Below are 12,189 nucleotides of genomic sequence, written 5' to 3' on the forward strand. Positions count from 1 at the left end.
GTACTGAAAACATATACAGAACTCTTAACACTCAGCAGTAAGAAAACAACCCAATTAAAAAGTGGACAAAAGTTCACCACAGAAAATACTCAAAGATCAAGAAAGCATGTAAAAAGATGCTTAACAACATATGTCATCAGTTCAGTTCAGTTCAGTCGCTCAGTTGTGTCCGACTCTTTGTGACCCCGTGAACCACGGCACACCAGGCCTCCCTGTCCATCACCAACTCCTGGAGTTTACCCAAACTCATGTCCATCGAGTTGGTGATGCCATCCAACCATCTCATTCTCTGTTGTCCCCTTCTCCTCCTGCCCTCCATCTTTCCCAGCATCAGGGTTTTTTCAAATGAGTCAGCTCTTCGCATCAGGTGGCCAAAGTATTGGAGTTTCAGCTTCAACATCAGTCCTTCCAATGAACACCCAGGACTGGTCTCCTTTAGGATGGACAGGTTGGACCTCCTTGCAGTCCAAGGGACTCTCAAGAGTCTTCTGCAACAACACAGTTCAAAAGCATCAATTCTTCTGTGCTCAGCTTCCTTTATAGTCCAACTCTCACATCCATACATGACTACTGGAAAAACCATAGCCTTGACTAGATGGATCTTTGTTGGCAAAGTAATGTCTTTGCTTTTTAATATGCTGTTTTGGTTGGTCATAACTTTCCTTCTAAGGAGTATGCATCTTTTAATTTCATGGCTGCAGTCACCATCTGCAGTGATTTTGGAGCCCTCAAAAATAAAGGCTGACACTGTTTCCACTGTTTCCCCATCTGTTTGCCATGAAGTGATGGGACCGGATCCCATGATCTTCATTTTCTGAATGTTGAGCTTTAAGCCAACTTTTTCACTCTCCTCTTTCACTTTCCTCAAGAGGCTCTTTAGTTCTTCTTCACTTTCTGCCATAAGGGTGGTGTCATCTGCATATCTGAGGTTATTGATATTGCTCCTAGCAATCTTGATTCCAGCTTGTGCTTCCTCCAGCCCAGCGTTTCTCATGATGTACTCTGCATAGAAGTTAAATAAGCAGGGTGACAATATACAGCCTTGACGTACTCCTTTCCTGATTTGGAACCCATCTGTTGTTCCATGTCCAGTTCTAACTGTTGCTTCCTGATGTGCATACAGATTTCTCAGGAGGCAGGTCAGCTGGCCTGGTATTCCCATCTCCTTCAGAATTTTCCACAGTTTATTGTGATCCACACAGTCCAAGGCTTTGGCATAGTCAATAAAGCAGAAATAGATGTTTTTCTGGAACTCTCTTGCTTTTTCGATGATCAGCGAATGTTGGCAATTTGATATCTGGTTCCTCTGCCTTTTCTAAATTCAGCTTGAACATCTGGAAGTTCATGGTTCATGTATCGCTGAAGCCTGGCTTGGAGAATTTTGAGCATTACTTTACTGGTGTGTGAGATGAATGCAATTGTGCAGTAGTTTGAGCATTCTTTGGCATTGCCTTTCTTTGGGATTGGAATGAAAACTGACCTTTTCCAGTTCTGTGGCCACTGCTGAGTTTTCAAAATTTGCTGGCATATTGAGTGCAGCACTTTGACATCATCATCTTTTAGAATTTGAAATAGCTCAACTGGAATTCCATCACCTGTACTAGCTTTGTTCGTAGTGATGCTTTCTAAGGCCCACTTGACTTCACATTCCAGGATGTCTATCTCTAGGTCAGTGATCACACCATTGTGATTATCTGGGTTGTGAATATCTTTTTTGTGCAGTTCTTCTGTGTATTCTTGCCACCTCTTCTTAATATCTTCTGCTTCCGTTAGGTCCATACCATTTCTGTCCTTTATTGAGCCCATCTTTGCATGAAATGTTCCCTTGGTATCTCTAATTTTCTTGAAGAGATCTCTAGTCTTTCCCATTCTATTATTTTCCTCCATTTTCTTTGCACTGATCACTGAGGAAGGCTTTCTTATCTCTCCTTGCTGTTCTTTGGAACTCTGCATTCAAATGGGTATATCTTTCCTTCTCTCCTTTGCTCTTCGCTTTTCTTCTTTTCACAGTAATTTATAAGGCCTGCTCACACAGCCATTCTGCTTTTTTGCATTTCTTTTTCTTGGGAATGGTCTTGATCCCTGTCTCCTGTACAATGTCACAGACCTCTGTCCATAGTTCATCAGGCATTCTGTTACCAGATCTAGTTCCTTAAATGTATTTCTCACTTCCACTGTGTAATCATAAGGGATTTGATTTAGGTCATACCTGAATGGTCTAGTGGTTTTCCCCACTTTCAGTTTAAGTCTGAATTTGTCAATAAGGAGTTCATGATCTGAGCCACAGTCAACCCCTGGTCTTGTTTTCACTGACTGTATAGAGCTTCTCCATCTTTGGCTGCAAAGAATATAATCAATCTGATTTCAGTGTTGGCTATATGGTGATATACATGTGTAAAGTCTTCTCTTATTGTGTTGGAAGAAGGTGTTTGCTATGACCAGTGCATTCTGTTGGCAAAACTCTATTGTCATATGTCATCAGGGAATTACAAATTAAAACAGCAGTTAACTACTGCCACATGCCCAGGAGAATGATTATAATGCTGAAAACACCAAATTCTGGAGAGAATGTGGACAACAGGTACTCTCCTTGCTGATGGGAATGGAAAATGGTACAGCCAGCTTAGAAGAGAATTTGGAAGTTCATACAAAATGCAACATAGATATAAGATGCAGCAAGCAGGTATACACTATAGGTATTTGCCAAATGTGTTGAAAATGTATGTTAACACAAAAATCTGCCCACCAGTGTTTATAACAGCGTATTCAAAATAACCAAAACCTGGAAGTAACCAAGATGTCCTTTAATAGGTGAATGGATGAACTCTAGTACATCCTTATAATTGAATATTACTCAATGGTAAACAAAAGAAGTAATCTGTCAACCCACAAAAAGACATGGAGGAAGCTAGGTGCATATTGCTAAGTGAAAGTACCCAAACTGAGAGGGCTACATATTCATACGATTCCAACTATATGATATTCTTGACAGGGCAAAATTAAGGAGGCAATAAAAAGATAAGGGTTGCTAGGATTTGGGAGAGGGCTTGAGGGATAAATAAGTGGAAGACAGGGAATTTCTAGGGCAGGCAGTGAAACTATTCTGTATGATATTATAATGGTGGAATGCATCATTATGCTCATGTTAAAACCCATGATTATATAACACAGAGAGGAAACTCTAAGTAAGCTATAGAATTTAGTTAATAATAATAATGTGGATAATGTGTCAGTATTGGTTCACCATCTGTACCAAATGTCACCACACTAAGGGAAAATGTTATAATAAGGGAACCTGTGCATGAATGTCTGTATGAAGGGATATATGGGAACTCTGTACTTTCTGTTCAGATTATCTTTAAATGCAAAACTGCTCTAAAAAATAAGATCTATTAAGCTAAAAAATACAAAGAAAAAAGAATGAAAGAAAGATATGTAACGATTATAATAAATGTCATGATAATGTTTTCCTGAGTGGAAAGGAAAGAAGCTGTTTTCGAGCTTCTGATATGCTGGTGCTGTTCGGTTATGTTTGCCTGGTAAAATTACATATATAGGTTTTATTTATGTATACTATATTCACAGTTATACAAAATGTGAGAAGGAGGAAAAGGAAGGAAGGAAGCCACAGCAGAATAGAAATCAAAGATTAATGTTGTTTTCTTGAGATTTATGACTACCATAATAGAGAAATTTAATTCTAAGATTAAATAGATAAAACTGAATGAATATCATTCTGTGATCAAGAAGACAAAGTCAAATACAGAAGCCCAATATAGAGCAGAGACACAAAGAGATGGAAAATATGAATGAAAAGTTAAGAAACATGAATAATTGCTGTAGGTTTTGGTTGTATTTAGTAGAGATTTAGAAATAAAATATAGTCACAAAGGAGGGACCTTAATAATTAAATGAAAGAGGGAAATTTCCCTGCAGTAGAAAACGACTAGATTATTACAGCTGAAAGGGTGCATCTTTTTGTCAGGCAGAGTAAATGAGGCAGACAGTTTTCTCATGTCTGAAATTGTGTATTTTAGTTTGAGTGCAAAAGAAAGACATTTCCAAACACATGAGGATACAAAGTTTATTTTTCACCCATCCTATCTTACTGATGTCTTACCAAAAATAAAAAAGAAATTCAAAATACGAGATGGGGTGAGAATAAATAAAATGTGTGCAAAAAATGAGACTAAAACTCATAGATAAATCTAAATAACTGATCAGTTGTTTGTAAGTGAAAGTCACTCAGTTGTGTCTGACTTTGCAACCCCATGGACTGTACAGCCCATGGAATTCTCCAGGCCAGAATACTGGAGTGGGTAGCCTTTCCCTTCTCCAGGGGATCTTCCCAACCCAGGGATTGAACCCAAGTCTGCCGCATTGCAGGTGGATTCTTTACCAGCTGAACCACAAGGGAAGCCCCCCAAAATACTGGAGTGGGTAGCCTATTCCTTCTCAGGGGATCTTCCCAATCCAGGAATAGAACCAGGGTCTCCTGCATTGCATGCAGATTCTTTACCAACTGAGCTTTCAGGGAAGCCCATTGTTTGTAAAGTTTAATGCTATTAAAAATTCCTACAAGAGGAGTGGCTTAATGTTTAAAACATTTTTAAAATGACACTACAGATTATTTCAAGTAAACAGTGGACAGAAAGTATCAATTCAGTTCAGTTCAGTCGCTCAGTCGTGTCCGACTCTTTGCGACCCCATGAATTGCAGCACACCAGGCCTCCCTGTCCATCACCAACTCCCGTAGTTCACCCACACTCATGTGCATTGAGTCGGTGATGCCATCCAGCCATCTCATCCTCTGACAGAAAGTAAATATGTTATTAATAACCAGTATAAGATAATTTGAAAAAACTAATCCAATGAAAAACATGAAAGGATACAAAAAAGAAAGAATAAATCATTGAAAATAGAAAACTTAAAATAAGATGGCTAGAATAGGTCCAAATATGTCAATATTCATGAGAAACATCACAGGTAGAAAGTATTATAGTTTGGTTACTAAGAGAGATTTCTGCATTAAGATTATATAGAAAGATTAAAAATGAAGAATGGGGAGCAGAAAGGGCAATATTCTTCAAGAACACTGGATTGAAGTTAAAGATTGTTAAACGGGAGAAGAGAGCAACATTTTGTTTTGATAATACTTTTAACCCATCAAAAAGACCGTAGCCCATTTACTGGAAACAAGCAAGCATCAGATCGGATCAGATCAGATCAGTCGCTCAGTCGTGTCCAACTCTTTGCGACCCCATGAATCGCAGCATGCCAGGCCTCCCTGTCCATCACCAACTCCCGGAGTTCACTGAGACTCACGTCCATCAAGTCAGTGATGCCATCCAACCATCTCACCCTCTGTCATCCCCTTCTCCTCCTGCCCCCAGTCCCTCCCAGCATCAGTCTTTTCCAATGAGTCAACTCTTCGCATGAGGTGGCCAAAGTACTGGCGTTTCAGCTTTAGCATCATTCCTTCCAAAGAAATCCCAGGGCTGGTCTCCTTCAGAATGTACTGGTTGGATCTCCTTGCAGTCCAAGGGACTCTCAAGAGTCTTCTCCAACACCACAGTTCAAAAGCATCAATTCTTCGGCGCTCAGTCTTCTTCACAGTCCAACTCTCACATCCATACATGACCACAGGAAAAACCATAGCCTTGACTAGACGAACGTTTGTTGGCAAAGTAATGTCTCTGCTTTTGAATATGCTATCTAGGTTGGTCATAACTTTCCTTCCAAGGAGTAAGTGTCTTTTAATTCAGTATGTATATAAACAAAAACTGATAGTAGGAGGAGGAGAAACAGAGGCCACACCACTTTGGGAGAATTCAACATGCCTTCTTTAGGAATTGAGGAGTTAAGTAGAGAGCAAGTAATCAAATTATACTTAAGAGAATTTGAATATCAAAAGTCACTGAAAAATAGTGACATAATAACATCTTTGTAAAGAAGATGCCTTCCAAGTCATTTCAGTTTTCAAATTTGTTAAGAGATTATACATTAAATTTGTAAATTTTATTTTCTTCTGTATTATATTTATTTTTTGTGTTCCTTGCATTGTTGTTTCTTTTTGTTGTTTAATTGGACTTACCTGTGATTTGTCTCTCTTAATGATTTTATGTTTAACTTGAGTTTTTGGTTTCATTGATCAAATCTTACATGTCTTCTCTGTGTCATTAATGTCTGCTTTTTATTTTATCAATTTTGTTCTCTCATTCATGGTTTATTTTGGCTTTTTTGGCCTGCTTCATGAGTTGAGTTCTTAGTTTATTATAAGTCTTTTATGTTTTCTAATGTTCACATACATTTTTTAAATAGCATTAGCTGTATTCTATAACTTTTGATATGAATTTTTTTGTTTTTTTTACTGTTTGTTTTAAAATAATCTGCAGTATCAGCTTTGATTTCTTCTTTAACCAGACAGTTATTTGGAAGTGTGTTTTTAGATTTCCAAAAGTTAAAAATGTAGGTCATGGATTATTGGAGTCTTTACTCATTCTCCCCTGACTGTATCTGGTGTTAACATTAAACCAGGAAGGCTTTCCAGAGAACCTGCACCAGGTGAAGCATTATGTAACTGAGTAAATCAAAATTTAGTTTTGTTTTTAATAAATATGTTTTTCCTCATTGTCTTTTATTTCCTTTAGTCTTACTGCTCTGATCCAAACCTCGTGTTAGATTTGAAGAACCTCATTGTGCTTTTTGCTGACACACTTCAGGTTTGTGGCTCATATTTATGTAATCTTAACCTAGATGAGTATTTCATCAGCTCTATATCCTTTGATTGTCTATCTAAGCTTGAGTAAGTATCTTAGTTGTGTTTCTTCTTTTCCTAGAGCTAGATAATTTTTCTCTCTTTGTAGCATTTCCTGGTCATCACCTTGTCTATTATAGTCTCAGAATTTGTTCTCATCCCCCCTTTTTTTCCTCAAAGCAAATTGATTAAATGAACTCACTACATTAGTTCTTAAACTATTTTTTTACCTACTATTTTGAATAATGATTATTGATATGAACCACATGTTATATTCAATAGAATAACATTAGAAGTGGGTAAGATTGGTAGTATTCTCATTTTCTGACCCTACTCTTAAAAGTTGCTAAGAGTTACAGAAGGAGTTATAGGGAAAACTTCATTGACAGTTATATCCAATATATATTAATTTTAATGTTCATCTTTTTATTATTTTCTGACTGGCTCAAATATTTTGGTATATATCTTTTAATTATTGAGGATAAACACTAGATATTAGGTGGGAATGGAAGATTCTTGTATCATGGTTTTATTTAAATTGTTGTCCAAAGAACAAAATTATCTTTCAGTGCCTAATCTCTCTCATGTTGTTTAAAAAACATCACCTTATAAAATGAAACTTTTTTCTTATTTTGTTTCAGGTGTATGGTTTTCCTGTAAATCAGCTTTTTGACATGCTATTAGAAATCAGAGACCAGTATAGTGAAACTTTGCTAAAGAAGTGGTCAGGTATTTTCAGGTGAGAGATTATCTATAGTTGTGTGTGTGTGGGCATGTGTGTTTGTACACTCATCTTTATACATACGGGTTTTCAGGTATAATAGGCAACAAGTGTATGTGGCTTATTTTTTTTTAGGTCTGATTCCAATTATGATTGGGAATTCAATTAAATAGTGATGGTATCCCAAATAAAGTTCCCAAGATATTCAAACTCTGGATATTAGTACCTTCTATGTGAGGAGTCCCCAAATCCCCAGATGTGTTTCATTGAATAAATGGCAAATACCTTGGTTCATACCAACCAGATCACCTTGTGTCATCTTAATTTGATTTTTTATTTTCTCTTTGGGGATCATGCCTAATCTATGTCTCACTTGTAGCATAGTGGCTTTTGAACCCTTTTGAATAATTTAGCTTTTTTGGAACTTTTTTGAAGACTCACTCATGTTATTCCTCATCTTCTTTATTCTCCATACCCAAAGAAGAGATCTATTACAATCTAATATTTGAAGCATATTATTTAAATAGTTATTGTAACATGCATACAACAATAAGAAAATTATTGTATTACATCTCCACTTACAAATATTTCCTTGGACATGTTTTCCTCACACATAACTCGTGTCAACTCACTTGCTGCTTCTTTTAAAGTGATCTTTCTGCTTACTGCAGGACCACTTCCCCAGATCAACTTACTTTGTTTTCAAGTTCTTATAGCTTTAAGGTATTACATTGTCCCATTAATCTTACTCTTCACATTTTATAAACATATAGCTAATAATTATGTAGTGTAACTCATTAGTATATTCATGTAAATATTTGTATTTCTAAAAAGTCCTGTTTATTAATGATATAATTTCCTTTAGGGGATATTATCTTTGAAAATTAGTACCATGATATATCCAAGTGCATCTGATCTGAAGCCTTCAGTAAATTTCTTTTTTGATTTTGGTAGTATGGTCTCTGCTCTGGAGAATTCCTAGTCTAGTTAAGGACACAGAACCTTTGGATGAAGAAAAGTCATTCTTAATATAGAGCAGTAGATGAAGTACATGAACATAGTTTGGTAAAATAGAAAATCTAGCCTAGAATGAAAGAAAAGTCTTTATTTTTTTTTTTAAGAAAGCATATAAAACCTCTTTGCCTTTTCCAGAGCTCACATTTTTTTTGTTGTTGTTGCTTCTCATTTGCCTTAAGGCTTCAACATGTTGCCTTGAAATTTTCTGTCTGAGCTATAAATCTCAAATACTATGAGGTCATCTTTATATTTGTGTCTCATTTGTTTTAGAATGCAATTTTCCTTCTGTGTTTTTTTTAAGATGTCCTTACCTAAGACCAAATAGCTGTACTGTAAAAGGAATAGATTAGGGACTAAGAAATGTTTATTCTGAAAGTTATTTGTGATCACTCTACTGATGAACTCACCTGTCTTTCCTTTTTTACTTTATCCCTCCCTCCTTTCCTTTCTTCTTTTATTTTCTTTATAGAAACATACTTGATTCTGACAACTACAGTCCTATCCCAGTAACAAGTGAAGAGATGTATAAAAAGGTGATAGGACAATTCCCATTCCAAGATGCAGAGCTGGAAAAGGTAAGGAACACTAAAGTGAACTTCTCTGATTTGACATCCTCTTAAAGCTTTCTTTGTATCAGTCTCATTAAAGGCATAATTTCTAACTTAATGAATTAGGAATCTAAAACAGTTTCAAAGGATGATTTTTGGGCTTAGAGGAACCGAAGTTCCTGTTTGGGGAATCAATCAGTAAATGGCTTTGGGGTATTGTCACCTCCGAAGTGTTTAGGAGATTTCTGGCAGTGTTTCCTTTTGACTTACACGTTGAAATATTTGCTTTTCTTATACTTTGAGGACATTTTATCCCCAAAATATACAGTAAAATTTACCTTGCTGTATAATTGTATTGGTTTTGACTGTGCTTTGTGGTGTACGTACTACCACAACAATGTTGCAGAACAGTTCCATGATTCCCCCAAATTCCCTCATGCTATACCTTCTTAATCCATTACTCCTCAAGCCCCAGCTTTTGGCAATCACCTATCATTGCTATCCATCTGCTTTTACCTTTTCTAAAAGGCCTTATAAATAGAATTATATAGTGTGTAACCTTTTGAGATTGGCTTCTTTGACTGAAGACAATGCTTTTGAGACTCATCTAAGTTACTCATTCCTTTTTATTGCTGAGTATGTATCAGAATTTGTTTATCAGGTTTTACAGTACGTTAGAATCATTTATTTAATTTAATCTTATTCTTTTTAGTATTAGAAAACTTTCACAAATATGTTTTTAAAATGTAGAGTTGTTAAGAAGGCAGTTCCTGGTGTGCAAGAAAATCTCTTTTGTATTTTAGTTAGTAGGTATTTTCTTTTATTTTTTTTTATTTTTTATTTTTTTAAATTTTATTTTATTTTTAAACTTTACATAACTATATTAGTTTTGCCAAATATCAAAATGAATCCGCCACAGGTATACATGTGTTCCCCATCCTGAACCCTCCTCCCTTCTCCCTCCCCATTCCATCCCTCTGGGTCGTCCCAGTGCACCAGCCCCAAGCATCCAGTATCGTGCATCGAACCTGGTTGTATGCTCATTTGTAACTTTCATTAATTCTTGCCTTTACAGCAACCATTCCCAAAAAAGTTTCCATTTTCTGAATTTGTGCCAAAAGTTTACAACCAAATTAAAGAATTTATCTATGCCTGTCTGAAGTTTTCAGAAGATCTTCATCTAAGGTATAGTATGAAATAATGGAAGTGCAATAGATACTGAGAGTATGGCTCTATATACATAAATATTCTGGAATACTTTTGATGTTCCCTTCAGTTCCAAGTTTGAAAGTCTTAATATTAGCCTTGTATGGTATGCCACTGCCCTATTTATATGGTCAGGTTATAAAAAGGAAGCTGGAAACTCTTGAATAATTTCTTTTCATATTACTTACTTTATTCTCTACTGTTTTCTTTACAGATTTGCATTTCTAGTGAGAATTCACTAGAAAAGAGTAGTATAATATTCTGGTTTTTACATTATATTGATGAAATGTTAAGGCCAGTAGAGGAGTGGCATGTGAAATTCTTGCTGTGATCTCCTTGCTATCCAAGGGAATCTCAAGAGCCTTCTCCAGCTTCACAGCTTGAAAGCATCAATTCTTCGGCACTAAGCCGTCTTTATGATCCAGTTCTCACATCTGTACATGATACTGGAAAAACCATAGCTTTGAGTATGCGGACCTTTATCAGCAAAATGATGTCTCTGCTTTTTTAATATGCTGTCACATGAGGTTTGTCATAGCTTTCCTTCTTGGCTCTTTGATTCCTTCACTTTCTGCCTTTAGAGTGGTATCATCTTCATATCTGAGGTTGTTGATATTTCTCCTGGTATTTTTGATTCCAGTTTGTGATTCATCCACCCTGGCATTTCGTATGATGTACTTTGCATATAAATTAAATAAGCAGGGTTTTTGTTTTTTTTAATGGTGTGGATGGGGAAACAGTGGAAACAGTGGCTGCCTTTATTTTTCTGGGCTCCAAAATCACTGCAGATGGTAATTGCAGCCATTAAATTAAAAGATGCTTACTCCTTGGAAGGCAAGTTAGGACCAACCTAGACAGCATATTAAAAAGCAGAGACATTACTTTGCCAACAGAGGTCCATCTAGTTAAGGCTATGGTTTTTCCGGTGGTCATGTATGGGTGTGAGAGTTGAACTATAAAGAAAGCTGAGCACAGAAGAATTGATGCTTTTGAACTGTGGTGTTGCAGAAGACTCTTGAGAGTCCCTTGGACTGCAAGGAGATCCAACCAGTCCATCCTAAAGGAAATCAGTCCTGAGTGTTCATTGGAAGGACTGATGTTGAAGCTGAAACTCCAATACTTTGGCCACCTGATGCGAAGAGCTGACTCATTTGAAAAGACCCTGATGCTGGGAAAGATTGAGGGCAGGAGGAGAAAGGGACCACAGAGGATGAGATGGTTGGATGGCATCACTGACTCAATGGACATGTGTCTGGGTGGACTCCGGGAGTTGGTGATGGACTTGGAGGCCTGGCATGCTGTGGTTCACGGGGTCACAAAGAGTCGGACATGACTGAGTGACTTACTGAATAGGTCTCTCATGCTTTCTTTACAGTTTTTCTCTGTGTTCCTCTTTCTGTTTTTAAATGGCCTGTTTTCTAATGCCCTGATTCTTTCTTCTGCATTATTTAATCTGCTGTTGATGCTCTAAGAATTTTTCAGTTCTTTTATTGTATACTTCAGCTCCAGAATTTGAGTTGGGTTTTTTTTTATAGTTTCTATATCTTTATTAAACTTCGCATTTTATTTATGCATTGTATTCCAGATTTCATTTTGTTGTCTCTCTGTGTTCTCTTGCATATTATTGAGCTTAATACGATATTTCAAGTTCTTTTTAGGGCAATTTGTATGTCTCAGTTTCTTTGGGATTCATTAGTGGAACTCATATTTGTTTTCTTTGGTGGTGTCAAGTTGTTTGTCTGATTCTTTTTGGTCCATGTAGCTTTGTATTGGTGACTCTGCCTTTGTGCTTCTCTGGGGACATGGAGATTTGTGTCTCCCCCAGGTCCCAGGGTGGCAGGACTATTCCTGTACCATGCCTGAAGGGGCCTGGAGCCAAATCACAGGTCTGCTTCGGGGTTTCACAATTAGAATGACTGATAGATTGTGGCTCTGCAACT

General features: G+C 36.8%; 1 protein-coding gene across 6 annotated transcripts in view; it reads left to right on the forward strand.

Moving 5' to 3' along the window:
• Window positions 1-12,189, forward strand: part of EXOC6B (exocyst complex component 6B) — a 723,334-nt gene that overhangs the window by 398,588 nt on the left and 312,557 nt on the right. For all 6 annotated transcript variants that reach the window (XM_045162201.1, XM_045162198.1, XM_045162202.1 and 3 more), the window contains 4 exons: window positions 6,651-6,722; window positions 7,399-7,496; window positions 8,965-9,070; window positions 10,119-10,228. In XM_045162201.1, coding sequence (XP_045018136.1) covers window positions 6,651-6,722; window positions 7,399-7,496; window positions 8,965-9,070; window positions 10,119-10,228 — 386 coding nt within the window. The remainder of the gene's footprint in view (window positions 1-6,650; window positions 6,723-7,398; window positions 7,497-8,964; window positions 9,071-10,118; window positions 10,229-12,189) is intronic.

Source organism: Bubalus bubalis, chromosome 12, assembly GCF_019923935.1.
Source record: "Bubalus bubalis isolate 160015118507 breed Murrah chromosome 12, NDDB_SH_1, whole genome shotgun sequence".
Taxonomy (NCBI): Eukaryota; Metazoa; Chordata; class Mammalia; order Artiodactyla; family Bovidae; genus Bubalus; species Bubalus bubalis.